This window comes from Balaenoptera physalus (assembly GCF_965194825.1).
Source record: "Balaenoptera physalus genome assembly, chromosome: 13".
Classification (NCBI taxonomy): domain Eukaryota; kingdom Metazoa; phylum Chordata; class Mammalia; order Artiodactyla; family Balaenopteridae; genus Balaenoptera; species Balaenoptera physalus.
Window position 1 is genome coordinate 96,849,442 of NC_138892.1, and position 26,826 is coordinate 96,876,267.

The following is a 26,826-nucleotide window of genomic DNA, read 5'->3' on the forward strand; positions in this document are numbered from 1 at the left end:
CTCACCAAATAGAGAATATCAATAAAGAGACAGACATTATATAAAGAAAACAAATATAAATTCTGGAGCTGAAAGTACAATAACTGAAATTAAGAAATTCACCAGAGAGGTTCAACAGATTTGAGCAGGACAGGGCTGTAAAGGAACAGTTTTGTATACTATTGAAGATAAGTAGGTATTAATTCAAGATGTTAAGTGTAATCCCCAGAGTAATCACTAAGGAAAAAGCTAAAAAACTTACAGAAACAGAAAGACAAAGAGAATCAAAATGGTTCACTAGAAAAAAAAAATCAATCACAGACGAAGGCAGTAATGTAGGAATTAAGGGGAAAAAAAGGTGGAAGACAAATAAAATGGCAGGAGTAAGTCTTTCCTTATCAGTAACTAATTTAAATGTAAACAGACAAAAACTCTCCAATTATAAGGCAGAGACTGGCAAAGTGGGTAATAAATCATGACCCAACTCTATGCTGTCTACAAGATTTCATCAAAATTTGAAACTTTTGTGCATTAAAGGACATTATCAAAAAAGGAAAGTGAAAAGAAAACTTACAGAGTGGGTAAGGATATCAATAGTTATAAATCGTGTATTTCTAAGTGTTCAGTATCCAAAATATGTAAAGAACTCTTACAGCTCAACAACAGAAAGGCAAAACAAACAAAACAAAAAGAACTTGAATAAATATTTCTCTAAAGAAGATATGCACATGTTCAACATCATCAGCCATTAGGAAAATGCAAACCAAAACCACAATAAAATACCACTTCACACCCATTAGGATGTTATAATAATAATTTTAAAAATACACAGACAGTAACAAGTGTTGGCAAGGATGTGGAGAAATGGAATCTTCACATTGCTGGTGGGGAGTAAAATATAAAATGGAGTAGCTGATCTGGGAAACAGTTGAATGCTCGTCAATAAATTAAACAAAGAATTACCATATGACCCACAATTCCATTCCTAGGTATATGCCCAAAAGATTTGAAAACAGGTATTCAAACAAATACTTGTATATGAATGTTCACAGCAGCATTATTTACAATATCCAAAAGGTGGAAACAACCCAAATGCCCATCAAATGTTCATCAGCCAAAGAATACATAAACAAAATGTGTGTGCGTGTGTGTGTATACACACAAGTTAACATCTTGAATTAATTCCTACTTATTTTCAATAGTACAGAAATATAAATATTACTTAGCTATGAAAAGGAATGTAGTATTGATACATGCTACAACATATATGAACCTTAAAAACATTATGCTAAGAAAAACAGGCCAGATACCAAAAGTCACATATTGTATAATTCTGTTCATATGAAATATGCAGCACAGGTAAGTCAGTAGAGACAGAGAGCAGATTCATGCTTCCCGAGGGCTAGGGGGAGGGGGAAATGAGAAGTGACTGTTTAATGGGTACAAGGTTTTCTTCTGGATTGATGAAAATGTTTTGGAACCAGATAGAGATGATGATCATACAACAGTGTGTATGTACTAAATGCCACTGAACTGTAAACTTTAAAATGACTGTTATCTGAATTTTACTTCCATAAACAAAGAAAGAGATGGGAACTAAATTGGGCCGAGTAAAATTTAAATAAATGGCATGGTAAGGGCAGATCATAAATGAATGGGAGAAGCAATATGAAGTCAGAGGCCTGAAATAAAAATACCATGAACATTAATACTCTGTAGGACAGTGAAGCAACTGGTGGGTATTAGGAAAAGTGGATCAAAATCTAGGAGATCCGAATTACAAATCGAAGAATGAATACAGGTTTAAACTGGTACACAGTTGAGCAAACTGGACTATACAGAAGAGAATGAACAAGCAGTATTTTAGAAAGATGAGTACAATGCTTGAGAAGGACCAGCAAAGACTTAAAAAGCAGTACCAAAGTGGTCATGTAAAAGGTTGTTACTATAATCAAGAAATTGGGTAATGATGGCCTTGCAGATAGAAGAAGCAAAAGACAGACTTTTATACGAAACAAAAAAAGTTGTAATTTGGCAACCCACTGTGCATATGTGAAGTGATACAGAGGAATCAGTTTCCAAGAACTAAAAAATTGTGAATAACAGGAACAACGGGAAGATATTCCTTGAAGATTTTTCTAAGAATTCAAGAATTGTGAGTAAGAGGAACAATGTGAAGGGTGACATATTTGTGGAGAAGATGATTGGTTTGATGTTGGAAAGATTCAGATTCTGAGGCTACAAAGAAATATCCAAGTGCAAAGGTTTATTAAATGTTAGATGCACACTTGCACCTTAAGTAAGACTATAAGAGTCAAAATCTCAGGTTCTAGAAACACAAAACCATAGATGCAGCCATGGGAGTGATAACAAACAAATGAAATTACTTTCTTAAATCTTCAGATATTTTCAAGTTCTCATTCAAAATTCTTAACAGTACTAGTAAAATAAAGTTTAATGATGAGATAATGCTATCACTATATAAGGACCTGCTAAAGGTAAGAAACAGGACTAGCGTTGTCCTAAATGACACATTACGAAATTATTAATAATAAAGTCTTTGTAGTAAAGTCTCACTGTAAACAAAACTAACAATATGAAACCAAAAAAATAACTTGTAGGCTGCCAAATATAATACCTAAATTCTAGTCACATTTGGTTGCAATTTGCTTTTAACTGTGAAGAAGCGACTTTATTTTCATGGACCACTTCTCCCTCACTTGTAAAACAGGCTCTATAAGTGGTTTGCAAGTCAGCATCTGAGACTATGCTTATATAGAATGAATGTACTGATAAAATTTTCCAGTTTCTTAGTCTTGGAATAAAATGAATTACTGCAGCATGCTACCGTGTGCTCATTTCAACTGATTAGAAGCTCTAGCAGTACATGTTAACATACAGATGTATTTAATAAAAAATTAAAAGTAGTAATGATTAATAAATATAGATTAACAAGCTAATATCTTTAAAAAATACGATTCATGGGAGAAGTAGATTAATATAAAAAGAATCACAGCAAATATTATTTAGTACTCATGACATTTTAGATGATGCCAGCCTTTCTTCACTGAATAAAGAAATATTTAAGATGCACTAAGTTAGATTATTTCTGAAGCTCTGCTATGGGTTGAACTATGTATCTCAAAAGTATATGAAAGTCTGAACCCCAAGTATCTCAGAACATGACCTTATTTGGAAAGAGGGTCATCACAGAGGTAATGACAGCTGACTCTTGAACAACACAGATTTGAACTGTGTGGATCCAATTATACATGGATTTTTTTTTCAATCAATATAGTACCTATATTTTCACTTTACAGATCTTTAAATTAAGTGTGGGGAAAAGTTTGTGTTCAATTAGAGATCACCAGATGTGAAATCAAAAGAACTAGGGCTTGAGTTCCGATTCTATCTGAAGTGTTTCAGCTACTGCCTTGGGTGAGTCATTTATCAATTCCTTCATTTTTTGAAGCAGATACCAGTGTACAGATTTTCAACTGCAGGGGGTGGGGACAGCACCTCTAACCTTCACATTGTTCAAGAGTCAAGTGTAGTTAAGATGAGGTCACACTGGAATAGAGTGGGTCCTAATCCAATATGACTAGTATCCTTGGAAAAAGGGAAAATTGGAAACAGACAAACATACAGATACAGCACCATGTGAAGATGAAGCCAGAAATCAGGGTGATACCTCTATAAGACAAGGAATGCCAAAGACTGCCAGTAAACCATTTATAGCTAGAGTAGACATAAGGAACAGATTCTTCCTCACAGCCCTTAGAACCAATCCTGACGACAGCTTAATCTTGGACTTTCAGCCTCCAAAACTATGAGACAATACGTTTCTGTTGTTTAAGCCATCCAGTTTATGGTACTTTTTGTTAATTAATGGTAGCCCTATCAAACTAATAGAGGCTCCTTTTATTTCTAATACTTAAAAGTTAAATATACTTTATTGTCAACTTCAAAAACATATCCCAGAAAGTAAGTTATAAAAATGATGACACACGGATATGCAATTTAAGTCAGTGTACAAACCTGTAGTTCAGTTAAAACTGTTTTATGCCTCTTGTTACACTCAATCTTTTCCACTCGTGTTTTCAATTCTGCCAACGTCTTATCAAATACACCACACTGTAGCGCACACAATTTTTCTTCCAGCAACCACTGTACAACCTAAAAAAATACATATTCCTTTGTTATAGCAAAAAAGGAATTTCAAGCAAGCAGCAAACAGTAAATATTCTGAAGTACTAATAAGATAGTACTAAAATATTAATTAAAAAAAATACTGGCATCCGTAACACAATGCTATCTGCTGAAATCCTCCACTTCTACATATATAATATCTACTATAACACAATAAAATGTACTAAAAATAGAAAATTTCCAGAGGGTGAAATTTTTAAAACAATTTGAAATTGAAGTTTTAATATTTTCTTCCCACACCCTCTACTGTGATTTAAAAGAAACCAGCTGAAGGTAAGGAGCAGGTATTAAATTTTCTAATCTGTTACAGATGATATTTTTGTGAGACACTAAGAATGTCACTGCACTATGAAATTCCTATAAAACATTTCTAAATGCCTACTCACAATTTCCATATTTATCTCATTATGGACCCATAACAAACAGGACACACAGTGCAGCCGATGGACCATCCCCGAATTACACTGCTCTAGAGGAGTAAACCCTCAGTATATACAGAAGTATATTTCAAAATGCTTTCTCATAGCTATCTTCATATTTCTAATAGCTCTATAAGAAAGATTAAACAAGCATTATTATCACCATATGGTTAAAAGAAAAAAGACACTGGGAGAAAAAAAGCCACTTTTGTACTGCCTCTCTGTTCCTTTCTCTAACGGGGATATTTATACTTTATCTGAGTAGAAGAATACTGGCCTAGATTATTTATAATTTCACCATTAAATCTATAAGACCTTGAAAAATTTTCACCTGAGTCTTCTATTCTTCTCTTAAAAAGGCATTTGTCATCAATATTTGTGAACACATCTTGAAAAATATATTAAATACTTTATATTTTCATTATTTCTATCTCTAGTCTAACACATATAGGGGGAAGTTTCCAAAGTCTGTACTTTAAATATTCCCTTTCCCTAGTCATTGGAAAGCCTTGTCCATACCATTTTTAATACTAAGCCTAAGGTACATAACAAAGATTTTAGAATGTAGGGACTTACAGCCATGAAACCAGCTTATGATAAAAATTATAAAAACTAAAATGTTAACATATAAGACTCTAATGTTTCCACTAGAATAAAGTTCAATATAGAAGAAAAAATGAAAGCTGAAAATTGGTATTCAGTTTTGTTACTAAAGCAAATAAGAAAAGAAGCCATAATTTCTCTCCCATTTTGAAAATTACTACCATATCTAAAAAAACAAAACAAAACAAAAAAAAACTATTTAGCTTCAAAAGAGTCATAAGGAATTTTAGAATTAAATTATTAAGGGTAATAAGCTTAACCAATTTCTTCAAGTTCTTTCTAGGAAAAAGCTGAATATTTCAGCAAAATACAGAGTAATGTCAAAAATCTAGAAGAATAAAGATGGTGGTGTTTTTTGTTTAATATGCTTTTAACTTATAATCTCTAACACCTTTTGTAGTTTCTGGTTTATATCTCCTTTGGCTGTAATCTTTACTTGAAACTCTGCCTCATATTCTTCTTCCATATATCGACGGCGTTTAGACTGTACATTGTCCATGTCCTCTGACTTAGAACGTTTTCTTCTAAAAAATTCACCTGAGAAGAAAAAGCATAATGACCAGTCAGGTGTTTTTATTATAGATAGACCTTAATGCCTCTTCTCCAGCCTCAGGAAAATATTATTTCTAGCTATCAAAATAGCACTCTCAATAAATTATTTTATGAATTGTTCTTGTGATCAGAAAAGTAAATAGATAGCTTTTACCTTAAACTTGAAATGATTTTCAATATGCTAAATAAGAACCTCCAAATGCTAAATAAGTAAATGTACAAACAACATGAACAAAGAACATGTTTTCCTTGAAATCTTCGTATTAAGATGGAAGCCCAACTAACAATATGGGATGAGAAGAAATCATCGCAAATTCGTTCCTTTCACTAAATTCTCTAGTGTATATGAATTCTCTGACAAAATACAGTATTCATTCACAAGTCACAGATTTCTCAGTATTTATTCTCACATCACATGCTTCTACTAGCTGCGCATAGTTTTAATTATTTAATTCTTCATCCTCAGTAAATTTTCTTCCTCAGTAAGTTTAGGAAAAATTCTTCCTTAATCACCAGCCTTAGGAAAATAGTATTAGTTATTCTTAACATATCCTAATAAATTTCAAATATATAAAAATAATAAAATTAATGTCATTATAAAGGTAAATTTGGTAAAGAACAGACATTCAAAGACCTTCACTTAGAAAATTTCTGTTTCAAATATTGGTAACACTCATGAGATCATAACATATTTTATCTGGTTTCTTTTTCAATATAGAAACAGGGAAATATTAAAATATTAAAATCTCCACACTATCTATGAGCCTATTATTAAAATCCAATTCTATTCTACGATTTCCCTTGTATCATAACTTACGTAGTCACAGAGAGATTAGGTCAAGATGGCAGAGTAGAAGGAGGTACGCTCATCCCTTCTTACAAGAACACTGGACTCACAACTAACTGCAGAGCAACCATCAACAAAGAAACACTTGAACCTACCAAAAAAAGATACCCTACATCCAAAGACAAAGGGGAAGCCATGGCGAGACGTTAGGAGGGGCACAATTGTGATAGAATCAAGTCCCATACCCACCGGGTGGGCAACCCACACACTGGAGAACAACCATACCGCAGTTCTCCCACTGGAGTGAAAGTTCTGAGCCCCATGTCAAGCTTCCCAGCCTGAGGGTCTGGCAACGGGAAGAGGAGGCCCCAGAGGGTCTGGCTTTGAGGGCCAGCGGGATTTAATTGCAGGACCTCCACAGGACTGGGGGAACCAGAAACTCCACTCTTGGAGGGCACACAGAGGGTCTTGTGCACATCAGGACCAAAGAGAAAAGAGCAGTGATCCCATAGGAGACTGGGCCAGACCTGCCTGCTAGCACTGGAGGGTCTCCTGCAGAGGTGGGGAGCGGCAGTGGCTCACTGCAGGGACGAAGACACTGGCAACAGCAGTTTTGGGAAGCACTCATTGGCATGAGCCCTCCCAGAGGCACCATTAGCCCCACCAAACTGCCTGTAGGCTCCAGTGCTGGGTCATCTCAGGCCAAACAACCAACAGGAAAGGAACACAGCCCCACCCATCAGCAGACAAGCAGATTAAAGTTTTACTGAACTCTGCCCACCAGAGAGACACAACCCAGCCCTACCCACCACCAGCCCCTCCCATCAGGAAGCTTGCACAAGCCTCTTAGATAGCCTCATCCACCAGAGGGCAGACAGCAGAAGCAAGAAGAACTACAATCCTGCAGCCTGTGGAATGAAAACCACAATCACAGAAAGGTATACGAAATGAAATGGCAGAGGATTATGTCCCAGATGAAGGAAAAGGATAAAACCCCAGAAAAACAACTAACTGAAGTGGAGATAGGCAACCTTCTGGAAAAAGAATTCAGAATAATGATAGTGAAGATGATCAAGGACTTCAGGAAGAGAATGGAGGCAAGGATCAAGAAGATGCAAGAAATGTTTAACAAAGACCTATAAGAACTAAAGAAGAAACAAACAGAGATGAACAATACAATAACTGAAATGAAAAATACACTAGAAGGAATCAACAGCAGAATAACTGAGGCAGAAGAACAGACACGTAACCTGGAAGACAGAATGGTGGAAATCACTGCCATGGAACAGAATAAAGAAAAAAGAATAAAGAGAAATGAAGACAATCTAAGAGACCTCTAGGACAACATTAAACGCACCAACATTCTCATTATAGGGATTCCAGGAGAAGAAGAGAGACAGAAAGGACCTGAGAAAATATTTGAAGAGATTATAATTGAAAACTCCCCCTAACATGGTAAACAGTCACCCAAGTCCAAGAAGCACATAGAGTCCAAGGCAGGATAAACCCAAAGAGGAACACACCAAGACACATAGTAATCGAATTGGAAAAAATTAAAGACAAAGGAAAAATATTAAAAGTAACAAGGCAAAAACAACAAATAACATACAAGGGAACTCCCATAAGGTTATCAGCTGATTTCTCAGCACAAACTCTGCAGGCCAGAAGTGAGTGGCACGATATATTTAAAGTGATGAAAGGGAAGAATCTACAATCAAGAAGACTCTACCCAACAAGGCTCTCATTCAGATTTGACAGAGAAATCAAAAGCTTTACAGAAAAGCAAAAGCTAAGAGAACTCCTCTAGGTGGGAAAGAGACCAGCAACATAAAACAACCTTCTACATATATAGACTGCTATATCAAAACCTCATGGGAACAGCAAACCTAAAAACTACAATAGGTACGCACTCAAAAAAGAAAAAGCAACCCAGACACAACACAAAGGATGGTCATCAAACCACAAGAGAACAAAAGAGGAAGGGAATAAAAAAGACCTACAAAAACAAACCCAAAACAATTAAGAAAATGGTAATAGGAACACACATATTGAGAATTACCTTAAATGTAAATGGATTAAATGATCCAACCAAAAGACACAGACTGGCTGAATGGATACAAAAACAAGACCTGTATATATGCTGTCTACAAGAGACCCACTTCAGACCTAGGGATACATACAGACTGAAAGTAAGAGGATGGAAGAAGGCATTCCATGCAAATGGAAATCAAAAGAAAGCTGGAGTAGCAATACTCATTTCAGACAAAACAAACTTTAAAACAAAGACTGTTATAAGAGACAAAGAAGGACACTACATAATGATCAAGGGATCAATCTAAGAAGACATACCAATTGTACATATATATGCACCCAACATAGGAGCACCTCAATATATAAGGCAAATACTAACAGCCATAAAGGGAGAAATCAACAGTAGCACAATAATACTGGGGAACTTTAACACCTCAGTTTCATCAATGGACAGATCATCCGGGCAGAAAATCAATAAGACATTAGACCAGATGGACTTAACTGATATTTACATTTATAGAGCTTTCCATCCCAAAGCAGCAGAATACACATTCTTCTCAAGTGCACACGGAACATTCTCCAGGACTGACCACACGCTGGGCCACAAAGGGAGCCTCGGTAAATTTAAGAAAATTGAAATCACATCAAGCATCTTTTTTGATGACAATGCTATGAGATTAGAAACAAACTACAAGAAAAAAACTGTAAAAAACACAAACGTGTGGAGGCTAAACAATATGCTACTAAACAACCACTAGATCACTGAAGAAATCAGAGAGGAAATCAAGAAGTACCTAGAGACAAATGAAAATGAAAGCACAACGACCCAAAACCTGTGGAATATGACAAAGGCATTTCTAAGAGGGAAGTTTAAAGAAATACAATCTTACCTCAGGAAACAAGAGAAATCTCAAATAAACAACCTAACCGTACACCTAAAGCAACCAGACAAAGAACAAACAAAACCTAAAGTTAGTAGAAGAAAAGAAATCATAATGATCAGAGCAGAAATAAATGAAATAGAGACAAGCAAAGATAAATGAAACTAAAAGCTGGTTCTTTGAAAAGATAAACAAAATTGATAAACCTTTAGCCAGACTCATTAAGAAAAAAAGAGAGACCACTCAAATTAATAAAATTAGAAATGGAAAGGGAGAAGTTACAACTGACACCACAGGAATACAAAGGATCATAAGAGACTACTACAAGCAACTGTATGCCAATAAAATGGACAACCTGGAAGAAATGGACAAATTCTTAGAAAGGTACAGTCTCCCAAGACTGAACCAGGAAGAAACAGAAAATATGAACAGGCCAATCACAAGCACTGAAACTGAAACTGCGATTTTAAAATTCCCAACAAACAAAAGTCCAGGAACTGATGGCTTCACAGGCAAATTCTATCAAACATTTAGAGAAGAGCTAACTGCTATCCTTCTGAAAATGTTCCAAAAAAATTGCAGAGGAAAGAGAACTCCCAAACTCATTCTATGAGGCCACCATCACCCTGATACCAAAACCAGACAAAGATACCACAAGAAAAGAAAATTACAGGTCAATATCACTGATGAATATAGATGCAAAAATCCTCAACCAAATACTAGCAATCAGAACCCAACAATACATTAAAAGGACCATACATCACGATCAAGTGGGGTTTATCCAAGGATGCAAGGATTTTTCAATATCTGCAAATCAATCAGTGTGATACACCACATCAACAAACTGAAGAATAAAAACCATGTGATCATCTCAGTAGATGCAGAAAAAGCTTTTGACAAAATTCAACACCAATTTATGATAAAAACTCTCCAGAAAGTGGGCATAGAGGGAATAAACCTCAACATAATAAAGGCCATATACGACAAACCTACAGCTAACATCTTATCCAACGGTGAAAAGCTAAAAGTATTTCCTCTAAGATCAGGAACAAGACAAGGATGTCCACTCTCACCACTTTTATTCAACATAGTTTTGGAAGTCCTAGCCACAGCAATCAGAGAAGAAAAAGAAATAAAAGGAATCCCAATTGGAAAAGAAGAAGTTAAACTGCCACTGATTGCAGATGACACTATACATAGAAAATCCCAAAGATGCCACCAGAAAACTATTAGAACTCATCAATGAATTTGGTAAAGTTGCAGGTTACAGAATTAATACACAGAAATATGTTGCATTTCTATACACTAACAACAAAAGATCAGACAGAGAAATTCAAGAAACAATCCCACTTACCATCACATCAAAAAGAATAAAATATCTAGGAATAAACCTATCAAAGGAGACAAAAGACCTGTACTCCAAAAACTGTAAGACACTGATGAAAGAAATCGAAGACAACACAAACAGATGGGAAGATATACCATGTTCTTGGATTGGAAGAGTCAATATTGTCAAAACGAGTATAGTACCCAAGGCAATGTAGAGATTCAGTGCAATCCCTATCAAATTACCAATGACATTTTTCACAGAACTAGAACAAAAAAAATCTTAAAATTTGTAATGGAGACCCAAAAGACCCCAATAGCCAAAGCAATCTTGAGAAAGAAAAACAGAGCTGGAGGAATCAGGCTTCCTGACTTCAGACTACACTACAAAGCTATAGTCATCAAAACAGTATGGTACTGGCACAAAACTAGAAATATAGATCAATGGAACAGGATAGAAAGCCCAGAAATAAACCCACACACCTATGGTCAATTAATCTATGACAAAGGAGGTAAGACTATACAACAGAGGAAAGACAGTCTCTTCAAGTGCTGGGAAAACTGGACAGCTGCATGTAAAAAAATGAAATTAGAACATTCTTTAACACCATACACAAAAATAAGCTCAAAATGGATTAAAGACCTAAATGTGAGACCGGACACTATAAAACTCCTATAGGAGAACATAGGCAGAACACTCTGACATAAATCATAGCAATATCTTTTTCAATCTGTCTCCCAGAGTAATGGAAATAAAACCAAAAATAAACAAATGGGACCTAATTAAACTCAAAAGCTTTTGCACAGCAAAGGAAACCATAAACACAATGAAAAGACAACCCACAGAAGGGGAGAAAATATTTGCAAATGATGTGACTGACAAGGGATTAGTCTCCAAAATATACAAACAGCTCATGTGGCTTAATGTCATCAAAACAAACAACCCAATCAAAAAATGGGCAGGAGACCTAAATAGACATTTCTCCAAAGAAGACATACAGATGGCCAAGAAGCACATGAAAAGATGTTCAACATTGTTAATTATTAGAGAAATGTAAATCAAAATTACAATGAGACATCACCTCACACTAGTCAAAATGGCTATCACCAAAAAAATCCACAAACAACAAATGCTGGAGAGGGTGTGGAGAGAAGGGAACTCTGCTACACTGTTGGTGGGAATGTAAACTGGTACAGCCACTATGGAGAACAGTATGAAGGTGCCTTAGAAAACGAAAAATAGGGCTACCATATGATCCTGCAATCCCACTCCTGGGCATATATCTGGAGAAAAACATAGTCCAAAAGGATACATGTACCGAAATGTTCACTGCAGCACTGTTTACAAGAGCCAAGATATGGAAGGAACCTAAATTTCCATCGACAGAGGAATGGATAATTAAGCTGTGGTACATATATACAATGGAATATTACTCGGCCATTAAAAAGAATGAAATAACGCCATTTGCAGCAACATGGGTGGACCTAGAGATGGTCATACTGAGTGAAGTAAGTCACACAGAGAAAGAGAAATATTGTACGATATCTCTTATATGCATAATCTAAAAAGAAATGACACAAATGAACTTATTTACAAAACAGAAACAGACTCACATTCTTAGAGAATGAACTTATTGTTACTGGGGGGTGGGGGAAGCGTGGAGGAAAGGGATAGTTAGGGAGTGTGGGATTGACATGTACACACTGCTACAATTAAAATGGATAGCCAACAGGGACCTACTGTATAACACAGGGAACTCTGCTCAATATTATGTAACAATCTAAATGGGAAAAAAATTTGAAAAAGAATTGATACGTGTATATGTATAACTGAATCACTTTGCTGTACACCTGAAACTACCATGACATTGTTAATAAATACTCCAATATAAAATAAAAAGTTAAAAAAAAGAAGATGTAAAAAATTTAGAACTGTGTCTGGTACATAGGTAAGTGTTATCAACACAGTTGCTTTTATTATTATTAAGTAGTAGCATTATTGAAAGTCTAAAAAAATAATAACTTACATAGTCACAGATGGAGAGCAGTATGACAGGGAGAGTTACAGAACCCAACCTAATGACATTCAGTAACATCGTTTCCCCTTCTCATACAGCTTAAGAACTGTAAGTAGATTGAGACACATACTTCCATTTGCCTGTATCATCCCAGACAAAATTCCTATGGTCCAATGCTCTAAAAGCAAATCTAAAACAATTTCTCTCAAGACATTTAGATAGCACCTTACTAAATAAGTAAGCTTAAATCTTTCTATGGAGCAATGGAAAGAATAAATAAATAAAACAATAAAGTACATGAAATAATTAATACTTTCAAAGATCCTTGGGTTAGCCATCAACAAAACGATTTAACTGTGGCTTACTTAAACTGAAAAATTTTACAAGCATCTCATGGACAGAAAAGTATTTTCCACAGCCTTAAAAGCAGAAACAATTTTTAAAACTATTTCAGGTTTGTTTGTACATGCTTACTTTTCTCAGAAGGTCTTTCATCTTCATGTATTACTTGCTCTTCTTCCTCAGGTTTGCTGTCCTTTTCATTATTTTCTACTTCTTCTGTAACAAAAATAGAAAAGGAAATTTTCTTCCATCAGAATTTGTAACAGTTCATTATAATTTATACTTTTGGTGTAATTATCCAGTTGATAATATTTTAGGAAATCAGAGCCTCAAAATGTAAAATATTGGGAATAAAAAGGGAGCATGAACTGGTGGAAATAAGTGGACAAGTCTAGTTTTAAATGTTTCTGCAAGTTCATAATAAACTCTTAACATGGAAAAAAATTAAATAATATAGATTTTAAAACAAAGAATCTTAGTAATTTACTGTCATCAATAGATTAATAAAATGTGAAAACAACTACTATAAAGCATTCAGACTCCTTTACATTCAATTATTAAAACTAAAACAGTGGTTGTGGCAATTACAAAAAAAATTATAAATTACTGGCGAACTCAGAACACCTAATATTTTGACCAGACAGGTTGAATCATTAGGTTATTTTAACGGTTACAGATAGGGAAAAGCTATCCTAAAGATAATAAAAGTTTTACTTAAAAGTAACAGCTACTTTGATACCAGTGCCAACAACTAACTTAGCTCGGTGCTTGACATATATTAGTTCATATCCCCAAAAAAATCCTACACTATAAACAGTATTTTTGCCATCATATATATAGATGAGGAAAGTAACGTTCAGAAAGGTTAAGTAATTTTCACAAAAGGCACATAAAATCTAACAACTAAAGAGTGCTACCAAAAAATACTGCTAAAAATAGCCATACAATTGCATTGTTACAACAAATAAAATTCCAGAGGCACCAGAAATGGCCTTTGGTCAATCAATCTATAGCTCCTCAACTAACTTAATCATTTAGGGGAGAAGAACAAGTCACTAACATGTTTGGGTTTCTATTTTTCCCCCTTACATCCTTGCAAGTGGCTCCCCTGCAGCTTCAATAAAGCATGCCGTATTTCATCATATTCTACAACCACAATTAAATAAACAATCATGGGTATATAGCACTATATAAAGATTTTGATATGGCATCTCTGTTCCAAACACCAGGGTTTTAATTTCAACAGCCCTGATGGTAGAAGTCAAGGTTAAAAAAACTTAAAAGAATTTTTAGGTGAAAATAGGCAAAGACTAGGATCATTGATGAACCTATTACAATGTTTTTCACACTAAGATAAACAATAAAGCTGTAAAACGTGAACATAGTAATACAAAAGAAGGACGTTTACACAGTACATATAAAGATTACTGAGACTATTTTTAAACTTTAACATAAATGAATATTAAAAAATTAACTTTCCAATTACCACCCTATGCTCATTAAGAAATTTTTTTAAGATCTCATCCCTCAACCCCAGTTCAATGAAATGAAAGTTTGTTTTGCTCCCCTGTAGACTGCACACTCATTACATAGCATTTTTTGCTATATATACTTTTCCAAGTTTTCCTGCCTTTAATACTGAGGATGGTGACTCCTATAGTTTCCTAGTTTCCAGAAACACAGAGTAATTGGGTTGCTTAAGATGAAGGTTTACTTAGTCTTTATTTAGCAAACCATCCTTCCACCCAAAGAACAAAATTAGCCCTGGCTCCAATTAGGGTTACTTCAAGCCAGATCAGAAAACAGCAAAGCAAACTGGCCTGGTTTGGTCTGCCTCTTTTATGCATGTTAGCTCCCTCTCCTCCCACAGATATGTCAAGCTTAGCTCGCAATTCCTTCATTTTATTCAAACAACTCCTCTTATCATCAAATTCCCATTTTCCAGGTATGTTTAGAAGATATGACTGGATTCTCAATACTTAAAACACTCATTCGGAGTTTGAAACAGACAAACAGAATTAAAATTTAGGCTCGAGTTTTATATAATAAAGAAGTTGGGATTTAAAAAAATGGTACTAACAGAGTCTACAGAAGGGAGTAAGGCCCTATATTTCTTTAACTTTTTTTTTTTTGTTCACAAAGCCTGTAGAGAATCTAAGTGAACCTCCATCAACTCAGAGTAATAATCAGAGGCTCATGTACACAGTGTTATGTATAATTTCAAGTAGTTTCTGGGACTCCTAAAACTCATCCAAATACTTGGGTTAAGACTGCCTTTTTTAGAATCTGTCTTCATTCACAGTTTCTGCTATAATTCCTCCCATCTTGAGTACAGCCTCATATATTGGCATACATTCACAAACAGTTCTATCTGTGGTATTCTTTCCTTTCAACCAGCCTAGACAGTAAGCTCCTTAAGAGCATGTACCAAACCTTGTAATTTTGATAACCCTTAGAACTTTGGGGAAGAGCTGAGACAAAGTAGATATTTAATATCTTTCTAATGACTGTTATCTTTAATAAAATTCATTAAATGAAGGTGGAAAAACTGTATTGTAGAGGATTAGAAGACAGAATTTACATTAGGGGTTAGTTTCCCATTTTCAGAATTACATAGAACTTTATTCCAAGAAAATACGGACGAAACCGTTGCCCTGGATCAGGGGTTGGCAAACATTTTCTGTAAATGGCCAAAACGAAGTATTTTCGATCTTGTGGGCTCTATGGTCTTTGACACAACTACTCAATTCTGTCCTTATGGTGGGAATTGATGATAAACAATATGTAATATATAAACAAATAGATGTGGCTATGTTCCAACAAATCTTTATTGGCCAAAAACAGTTAAGGCCTATAGGTCACAGTTCACCAATCCCCTGTCTTAGATTAATGGCTCTATGAGAATACTTAAAACAAAAAATTCCTACAGACTAACTGAAGACAATATATCCATCAGAAAAAATGGGCAAAGAAGAGGAACAAGCAATTTATAGATAAGGAATACAAATGTTAAGATTCTCAGCCTCACAAGAGGAATCAGAAAAATGTGGCATTACTGGCAATGTGACTTTTCCAGAAAATTTTTTAAAGCTTTATTTAACTAATACAAATCTCTAAATAGTATCTTCCACAGTAAGTTTTTGTACTCCCTTTTAAAGCAAAATTGGGGGGTAAGTTACATTTTATTATCTCCAATTCTTCTCCTCCCCTTCTCTCTGAAACTCAATTATCAACTAGGCTTTCAACTGCACTGCCCCCTGTCAAGGTCATAAATGATCTCCGGGTCATTAAATATTTCTCTTCCATCATAACTGAACAAACAGCTGCATTTGATACACAAATAGAGTTACTCCTTCCTCCTCAAAACATTCTTTACTTGACTTCTTGACAAAATCTCCTAATTTTCTTTCTAGCTGAAGTTTTTTCTTAGTCTCCTTTGCTGGTTCTTCCTCATATCTTCAACCTCTAAATACGGGACTGCCAAAGACCTCAGTTCTCGGATCTCCTCTCACTGAGTTATACTCACTCTGAGGTGATTTCACCTCATCACTCAACTTTGACTAATGTCTATAATGGTACCTACCCCCTAATTTTTTCTAGACAGTCCAAGCCTCTGCTCTAAAATCCAGACATATATCTAACTCAGGCAACAATAGTCAATTGAAACTGATCTTCCTCCCACACTCCCCTTTCCAAAACTTGCTTCATCTTTGATCTCCCTCAACTCTGAAAAGAAAAATCTGCAACTTCTACAACAATGTACAGGAATACAAGATTCCATAAAGAAAATCCAAGTACGTAAGACACAGTTGAATATAAATGGGCTGAGATAATAAAGAATTTTAGCTGAACACATTGAATAGTGAAAACAAAATATCAATAAATTTTAATTATCTAAACCATGGCAATTCTACCACTATTAACCTAAAGCAAAATTAGACAGAAACCTTAAATTCTATTCCCATGCAATTATCCTAATTAGCATTTATGTTCATCTAATTTATCTTAAGGATCCAATGAAAAGGGAAAAACAACCAGATATTTTTAAAATCTGAAGTAATATTTGGAAGGAAAGTATGTCAGAGCTTAGGGTAAAATCTTATTTACTCTGAAACATTTTTCTCCTCAAAAATATTAAGAAAAAACAATGTTTAAAAAATTTTAAAAGCCAAGTAGAAAAGAGCTCTCCCTCTCATTTCTACATAAGAAACAAAATGAGAAGGGCCAAAGGGAAGAAAATAGAGAATGCAGTAGCCTGAAAGCTAAGGAGAATCTCAAGAGGGAGGAATTGTTATTAACAGGTCATCTAAATATGAGAGAATAAAGACAAATAAAGGATGCCCCTGGATTTAACAACATGAGCATCAATGTCACTCCACTGAGAACAATTAGGAAAGAGGCTGGGAACGTGGAAATCACAATTCAATTAAGTTAAAGAGTAAACAGGAGGAGATGAAACTGTGCTAGCTTTGTTAACATAACTTGAAGAATGGCACTGAAAGAGAGGAAAGTTGGAACAGTAGTAGAGGAGAGTATATGGTATGGAGAATACATGGAAGGTATAACTAATACGTGTACCTCCTCTGGTGTTGTTTGAATGTTCCCAAAGAGAAACCTTTATTTTCCTAGACTTCTTAAACAGACTATGATTTTAAACATTTAATGAGTATCAGGTATTATACAGTATTAAGCAACAATATGACAGTGTCCTCAGGCCTACTAAGGAATATCTGCAATAGTTTTTTAGGTCTTTCATCTATCTTTGTAAACCTGAAATAGCTTTTCTATTTGTTTTCAGATATCTTTCATTATTTTTTGCTGCTGCTCATATCCATCATAACTGCTATATTTAAAACAAATTTGCTAAAGTGTCTGAAATAATGGAGGTTTATGTTTTCCTACTAGTACAGCACATAAATGTTAGTACTCAGAGGGAAAAGCCAGACTTATAATCCTGTGTTCTGAAAACATTAAAAATTAGTTAAGAATAAAGAATCTGAAGAAAGTGATACCTCAGCAGATGAACAACAGCAAATATGACATGTAACAGATTCTACTACCATATAAACAGAACAGAGAACAGTTTAAGAACCAATGAAGAAACCATACTTCAACTTACAATACACAAAATCTCCTTTGGGTCAGGGGACAGAAAATGAAAGTTTAGTTACCAGCTAAGAAATTAAATCTATCACTAAACCTACTCTAACAGCATACAATCAAATAAAAGTCTAAAAGTAACCAAAAATAAACCGAACTCTGAATTTTCAAAGTATACAATAGGGATGGCTTAATATTCATCTTTCTGCATTTAACAGCACTGGGTGGGAGGGATGGTCTCCAATCTCCAAGATTCTGACATAAAGGTAAAATGTATAAACTCATTAAATAATTAAGCTTCAATTTGCTATGACTTTCTTATACACACTACCAAAAGATTTTTTTAAGGACTTACCCCAATATTACTCTCTATAGTCTTACTGAAAAATCAGTGAAGTTCTCCTTAAACATTGTTATTTATTACCTTTCCAAAATGTAAATTTCATCGTGTCATTCTTCTCTGCTTGAAATCATTCAATGGTTCCCCGGTGTTAGTATGTTTTAGCATTGTAAGCAAGGTCCTCCGTAACACTCTTCTCTTATATTACCAATTAATTAATTCTACAAACATTTACTGAGCACTAACTGTGACCCAAGCATTATTTTGGCCTGATTATGATGGCTCAAAGCAGGGGTGATAGCAGTGAAGATGGTATGAAGAGACTACATTCTAGATCTATTCTGAAAGTAGCACCAACAGGATTTCCTGACAGATTGGATATGGACTATGAACGAAAAAAAAAAGAATGGCTCCAAGATTTCTGGCCTGAGCAAGTAGTATGGAGCTGCAATGAAAAGGGATTATCTTCATTAAAACCCTATGTTACACAGAGAGTGAAAGGAAAGTGCTTCCCTGAATACATCTATATTCTCATAAAGTTACTCTCCTCTAAACTCCCAGCATACCAATTTAACATTACTACTGTATTCACAACCATGTATTTAATGGCTTGCAATTTAATTCTTGTCAGAATCCTCAGGGCAAGTAATAAACTTTATCTTTAAATCCCCAAGCCAAGAAGAGCTTGGCCTTTCTATATATACAGGTTTAATAAATGAATGAATGCTCCTTGGAAATGAAGTCATTTTTTAATAAGAAAAAGTTTCTATCTCCAAAAGTGGGTCTGATATATTGGGGGGGGGGCAGGGAATCCTCTGTGTCTTCTAGGCTTTTTTTCTTTGAACAAACTAAAAACCAGATGTTGTGTTTCTTATTACAAGGTCATTCCACTCACAGGGCTCTAAGGCTAAGAGAATGTGACACGATGGGAACATAAAGGTATTCACACCAGTCTGAAAGTAACTGAGAAAGTTTCACATAGGAATGATGTTTGAGTTTGACCATGAAAGCAAAGTAGGATTTTTCTCATTCGCTCTTTTTTCTCTAGTAATAATAAAAGAGATGGAAAAGACAGGCATTGACCAAATCATGAAATTTATATAGCTTTTATATAAGGAGTTTGAAATTACCCTAAAAGTATTGGGTTGGCCAAAAAGTTTGTTCAGTTCTAAGTAAAAATAAAGGACACATTTTTCATTTTCACCAATAATTTTATTGAACAGTGTATTCACTAACCAAACTAACTTTTTGGCCAACCCAATAATAGTGATCTAATGAAAGAGAGGAACACAATCAAAGAAAAGAGATTTAAGTTATTGAGAGATCATTCAGAAAATGAGGGGAATACGTTAGGTAGAATCAAGAAGGCTTAGGAAGCAAATGGATAAAGTCTTTACCAAACATATAATTAGACCTCTAGGTTTTTGGCTTCCAGCAATGGTGGTGCCATTCCTTGGACAAAGAATATTAAAAGAATCAGATTTCAACTGGAAAATTAATTGTAAAATGGAATTTGTTACACTTGAAGCAAATAAACTAGTAGGCTTTTAGATTCAAAGTTATTTGGTTGCTAAGCGATAGCATGAACAATTGCTAGGATTTTGATCAATTATGTACTGGAAATTGTTATATCATGGTGTTATACTGGTCCATCTTATCTCTATTCCCAGTCTATAAGTCCCTTACGGGCAAGTGCAAAATTTTCTACTTATTTTATCTCCCTTCTCAGCACTTCACACAATGCTGCTCTCAGAGTGGTTCTCTGTAATTCTAAATTCTGTGAAGTTAAGAACCTATGAAGTTAAGAGATCATTCTAGTCACCATCATTCTCAACTTTCTCTGTAACTAAAAGAAATTTAAACTTTAAGAGAATGTTTTACTAAGCAGTTTATCAAAGCTAATCAAAATCTTTAGAATTTAAATAATATGCTAACCTGGAGAGCATGTCTCATTTTGTGATACAACTTCAGACTCATCCTTTTCACCCGAAATATCCTCTTCATCAGAGAGGACCAAAAAGGCTTCTTTTGGCAAACTCTCACTACTTTCTTGTTTAGATGGTGAACCAAAAGAACCTTCCATCTTTTCTTCCAAATCTGGATTTGTCTCATCAATTGGAAGGAGAGAAGCTTTAGAAAAGCAAGTAAGTTCATCTTCAGCAGGTGCAAGCTTTTCCAAAATAGGAATGATTTCATCTGTCTCCATAGAATCTGTATTTTCTAAGACATTCTCATTTTTGTCATCTTTTATAACATTTTCACTAATGGTTTCTGCAAGGTCTGCAGAATTTTCTTCTTCAGTCTTTTCACTTTGGTCAATCTCAATACTGCTAGATATAGCTTCCTCTCCAAGAGCAGATTCTGTGATAGCATCTTCTTCTACCTTCTTTTCAGGAGACACCTCTGAACAAATAATTGTATCATCTGTTTCTAGAGCTTCTGCATCAACATCAACATTACTATCATCTTTATTTTTCTCATCAAATGGGAAAATTTGATCTAACTTTTCATCATCTCCATTTTTTTCAAGAAAATCATCACCTTTATTGCTACTAGGCTCTGTACTATCAGTTTCAGGAACTGGTTCACAAACTGGTACAGAACTTGGTTCAACAGTGGGATCAAAGACTGACTCAGAAGTTGGTTCATCAGAAGTTGATTCATCAGGGGCTGGATCACCAGAGGCCGAATCACCAGAAGCTGGATCACCAGAAGGCAGATCACCAGAGCCTGGATCATGAGAGGCTAGTGATTCAAAAGCATGATCACCAGAGGCTGGATCATCAGATGCTGAATCACTGGAGACCAGTTCAGTGGAGACCGATTCACCAGGGACCGGTTCACCAGGGACTGGTTCCTTGGAGACCAGTTCATCAGAGACTGGCTCACTGGAGACCGGTTCACTGGAGACCATTTCACTGGAGACCAGTTCATCAGAGGCAAGATCACCAGAGACAGGATCAACAGAAGCAGGATCACCAGAGGTGGGATCACCAGAGGTTACTGCTTCAGAGGCCAAGTCTCCAGAGGCAGAATCTCCAGATACCAGACCTCTAGCAGCTAGCGCACCAGAGGCTGTATCACCAGAAGATGGTTCAGCAGTCAGTTTAGAGGCTAGTTCAGGAGTTATATTATTAGAAGACAAAGGTTCACACTTTATATCATCATCCTGCTTGTTTTTTACATTAACATTTAAGGTAGAAGGTGTTTCTTTCCATTCTGATTTACTTTTTTCAGGGTCAAAACAAAGCTCTTCAATGCCATTCACCTCTTCCTTGTCATTAATATAATCCATATTTTCCAAAGGTGAGGTTGGGTCCAAGTCTCCATTTTCATGGTTGCCATTTAATAGCTTGACATCAGTTTTCAACAGTTCTTCTTTGACCTTGTACACTGCTTCAAGTTGTTGACGATCACTCACTCGCATTGTTTTTCGAGCCTTAAAGACTTTTTTCTGAGGTTCTTCTATACTATCCATTTTGAATCTTTAAAAAGAGAAAGAGAAAGAGTTTAACAATTGAAACCGAAGCCACCTAATTACAGACTTACTGCAAACTGATCTTCTAAGCAAGCAGCCCTTTATGTAATTTCGAAATAATTACATATAGAAAGCATAATGATCTTTGCTGTGTGTTAATTTTCATATTTATTGAATTTATATAATATAAAATTGATAATAGATACAGTTCACAGGAGATCAATTACTAGGCAGTATTAGGAAAAAAGTGACTAATTTCTAGTTTTTATTCTCAGTAAGCTAATGGATTCACAGTGTCCGGAGGAGATAGCATTAAAAAAAATACGTGAAATAAAAAAGTAGCTGTCAAAGGAAATATAAAAGTATTAAGAGAATGAAAGCAGTAGGGGAATGGGAGAGAGGTATAGAGATAAGGGGAAAAAAAGAAGGGAGAATTAAGGAACATAAGGAAAGATTACATTTGCAACCATGAATATCTAAATTAACAACTGTAAACACATTAATAAGAGGTTACTATCAAGACAGTGAAAAGACACAACAGAAGGAAATACAGTCAACCCTTGAACAACAGAGGTTTGAACTTCATGGGTCCTCTTAAACTTGGAATTTTTTCAATAAATACATACTACAGTACTACCTGAACCACAGTTGGTTTAATCTGTGGATGCGAAGGGACAACTATAAAGTTATACGAGGATTTTCAACTGTGCGGATGGTCGGCCCCCCCTTAACCCCCACATTTTTCAAGGGTCAACTGTATTTATTATATATTTGCAAGTAATGTATCTGATAAGAGACTTGCATCTGGAAAATACAGAATATAAAATATTGTTGCAGTTGAAAAATAACGACAAAAAAAACAATTTAAAAATGGGCAAAGGGGGGGGCTTCCCTGGTGGCGCAGCGGTTGAGAGTCTGCCTGCTAATGCAGGGGACACGGGTTCGCGCCCTGGTCTGGGAAGATCCCACATGCCGCGGAGCAACTGGGCCCGTGAGCCACAATTGCTGAGCCTGCGCATCTGGAGCCTGTGCTCCGCGGCGGGAGAGGCCGCGATGGTGAGAGGCCCGCGCACCGCGATGAAGAGTGGCCCCCGCTTGCCGCAACTGGAGAAAGCCCTAGCACAGAAACGAAGACCCAACAGAGCAATCAATCCATCAATCAATCAATCAATAAAAAAATAAATCTTTAAAAAAAAAAATAAATAAAAAATAAAAATGGGCAAAGGACTTGAACAGACATTTCTCTAAAAGATACACCAATAGCCAATAAGCAAGAAACATGAAAAGATGCTCAACATCATTTAGTCACCAGAGAAATGCAAATCAAAACAAAATGAGATAACAGCTCACACACACCAGGATGGCTATATCAAAGAAAATAATGAATGTTGGCAAGAATGTGGGCAAATTGAAACTCTCCTGCAATGGCAATGGGATTGTAAAATGGTGCAACTGCTTTGGGAAAACAGTCTGGCAGTTCCTCAACATGCTAAACATTAATCATTAATTTTTAATCTTTCCCTTTTTTTGTAAGTGTATCCATATAAAGCTATAAATTTCCCTCTAAGCACTGTTTTAGCTGCATCTTACATTTTAATGTGTCATTTTTCATTGTTGTTCTATTAAAATATTTTCTAATTTCCATTGTGATTTCTTCTTTCATCTGTGAGTTATTTAAAAGTATGTTTCTTTAAAAGGTAATACACTATGACCATGTGAAGCTCATTAAAAAAATACAAGGTCAATTTCATATTAAAAAATCAAGCAATGTAGATTTACGAGTGAGTCACGAAGCATTATAGCTTTATTTTAGGCCCAACCAAGATGTCCACTTGATAAAAATACATTACAGCCCTAAGCCCTAATTCCTCAAATTGTGACCTTATTTGAATAGGGTCTTTGCAGAGATAATCAAGTTAAAATAAGGTCTTTAGGGTGGGCCCTAATTCTGTATGATCAGTGGCCATATAAAAAGGGGACAATCTGGACACAGACACACACACACACACACACACACACACACACACACACACGGGAGAACGCTGCATGAAAAATACAGCTGGGAGAGAGTGTGGAACAGACCCTTCCTTAGCTTCCTCAGTGGGGGCATGGCCCTGTCAACACCTTGATTTCAGACTTCTAACTTCCAGAAATGTAAGACAATACATTTCTGTTATTTAAGAAAAAAAATTTTTTTCAAGCAGTGTGATTTACCACATAAACAGAATAGAGGATGAAAATAAACAACAGATCATCTCAACAGACACAGAACATTCATTCATTTGACAAAATTCAACACTGACTCATAATTAAACTCTCAGAAATCTAACAGAAGGAAACAACTCAAATCTAATAAAGATTATCTACAAAGAAAACTGCAGATATCATACTTAATGGTAAAATAAGATCAGAACTAAGATAAGGATATTCTCTATCATTGTTTCTGTGCTAACATCTGGTCAGTGCAGTAAGGCAAACAAAAGATTTGGTCCTAGAGAAAGACAATGTTGCCAGTCTATAGTGGAATAAAACAAACGTCCTTAAAGGACTAAGATATACGGAATCAAGAATATTAATTTTACATTGGATATTCACTTAACATCACCATTACGAGTAGGAATGATGTTAGGATATAGTTGCTTTGGTTGGAGAAGGGAAAAAAGCAGCCTCTGAAGTCTGGGAACTTACCTAAGGCTCAAAGCTCAGTGTTGTTATAAACTGATTTGATGCTTATAGCTAAATCATGTTGGACATAAAACGACCTCACCATTCAAATTAGACAAGGTCACTGTGCAACCCAGCATCCCGTAAAATACTAAACATCTCCCTCTCTGACTAAATAAGTGATAGCTACACTTTTTTATCAATTGCAGCTTTATCCTCGCTGTAGTTTGTCCTCCCTGTAGATAACAGTTACTGAGATACACAAGCATAGAATTGCCCCTGCTTTCTGACAGCACCTAATACAGAGTAAGGCTCTACTGCCTCAAACCACCCCCCCCACCAAAACCCAACTATACTATAACTGAATCCTTTACCAGGTTTTTTTCTAACATCCTCCTACTGATATGCCTCGCTGTTTCCCCATGGTGAACATTCTCTCACTGCAACAAATAATAAACCCAACTTGTTCAATTACAGGTGTGTTCTTGGTGTTCCACTGTTCCTCTAGCTGAAAGGCATAAAACTATGGCCCAGCCTATTTGCTGGAGGCCAATAAAGCCTGAGAACCAACCATTTTGTCACAGTACTTCTAGACTGTGGTATAAAATCTGCATTCATTCTCTTACTTTAAGCCATTTACTTATAATTCTTGGTCTTTCTAGGTTTTTAATTTAAATTATGGAGCTAAGTGAAACTATTTACAGAAATTACCTTAAAATTGAGAAGAAACGTCAATGCAAAATTATCATAGGCACTATTTTAAGGGTTATTAACTGCAGCTAAAATTTAAACTTCAAAATTTTTCCCACCTACCATCCATTCGAAACTCACACTAACTGAAAAATTTTCTGCAAAGATACAATGCAAATTTTGTAGTCACTTTTCCTTGCTGACTCCAAACATACAAAAGGATTAAATTTACAGTACAAGGCGTATGGTTACCCTTTAAATATTTTCAAACACTGAACTGCAATTCTTTTGGACTTTGACCTCATAACAGCCACATTTCTCAACTACTATGCATAAGTGGCAGTTATTGCCAGTTGCATTAAAAGCAAACATTCCTCTTTTCTAAAAAAAAGTATATTTTCATAATTTTTAGTAATCCCATTAAGAACATGAACTCTGCAAACAGAAACATGGATTTGAATTCTAGCTCTAATTTTTAGTAATCCCATTAAGAACATGAACTCTGCAAACAGAAACATGGATTTGAATTCTAGCTCTAATTTTTAGTAATCCCATTAAGAACATGAACTCTGCAAACAGAAACATGGATTTGAATTCTAGCTCTCCGATATACTATGTGACAGAGGGCAAGTTACCTAGCATTTCAATGTTTAGTTTCAGCCACCTTAAAAAGGGAATATCAGTACCTGACACAGAGGTTGTAATAATGATTAAATGAGATTCTATACATTAAGCACCTAGAAGGTAGTAAGCACTCAATAAATGTTATTATCATAATTGTCTATGTATATTCAGAATGGTTTTAGGCATAAACTAGAGAATCTGAAACAAATTTCTCTTAAATACTTCTGGGATTTTGTATATGAATTAGAAAATGCAACATGCAAACATCACATTCAATGTTAATTGCCACCACCAAGTAACATTTAATAAAAATAAATGTTATCAAAGCAAGCTGGTTTTATCAACAAAACTGCCATTCAATTCTACACTAAAGGACTACCTATACAAAGAATTACAGAATAACTACCATCTATACCCACAAGGGTGCACACTACAGCCATTTACAAGATTTTTTATGGGTTCTAAGTATAATGAATAACAGACAAAGCAATAAGGAAGTAGCATGAACAACCAGTTCAAACTAGTTCAGCCATATCTATGCAAACCAATCAACAGTTAAGTTTTTAAAAATCTATTTTGCATGAGCAATGTATATTTAAGAAAGACACACATTAGAGAAGGGTGTGTTTACCTGAAAACAAGCCTCCATGACTGTATTACCGGGACAAAACATTTCTAAAGATCATTTTAAATACTATCATCTGGAACTGAGACGCCATTCACAAAACTATTTGACAAAAGAAATACTACTTTTTTAGGTGGCAACACTAGAATCATGAAGCT

At 35.3% G+C, this 26,826-nt stretch overlaps 1 protein-coding gene across 5 annotated transcripts in view; it reads right to left on the minus strand.

The window, feature by feature from the left end:
- Nucleotides 1-26,826, minus strand: part of ATF7IP (activating transcription factor 7 interacting protein) — a 117,098-nt gene that overhangs the window by 45,341 nt on the left and 44,931 nt on the right. For 4 of the 5 annotated variants that reach the window (XM_082421984.1, XM_082421983.1, XM_082421985.1 and 1 more), the window contains exons 2-5: nt 20,523-22,072; nt 13,280-13,363; nt 5,602-5,747; nt 4,018-4,155 (exon numbers count right to left, since the gene is read on the minus strand). In XM_082421984.1, the coding sequence (XP_082278110.1) occupies nt 4,018-4,155; nt 5,602-5,747; nt 13,280-13,363; nt 20,523-22,065 (1,911 nt within the window). In that variant the 5' untranslated portion in view covers nt 22,066-22,072. The remainder of the gene's footprint in view (nt 1-4,017; nt 4,156-5,601; nt 5,748-13,279; nt 13,364-20,522; nt 22,073-26,826) is intronic. The other variant, XM_082421987.1, reaches the window with a different exon arrangement.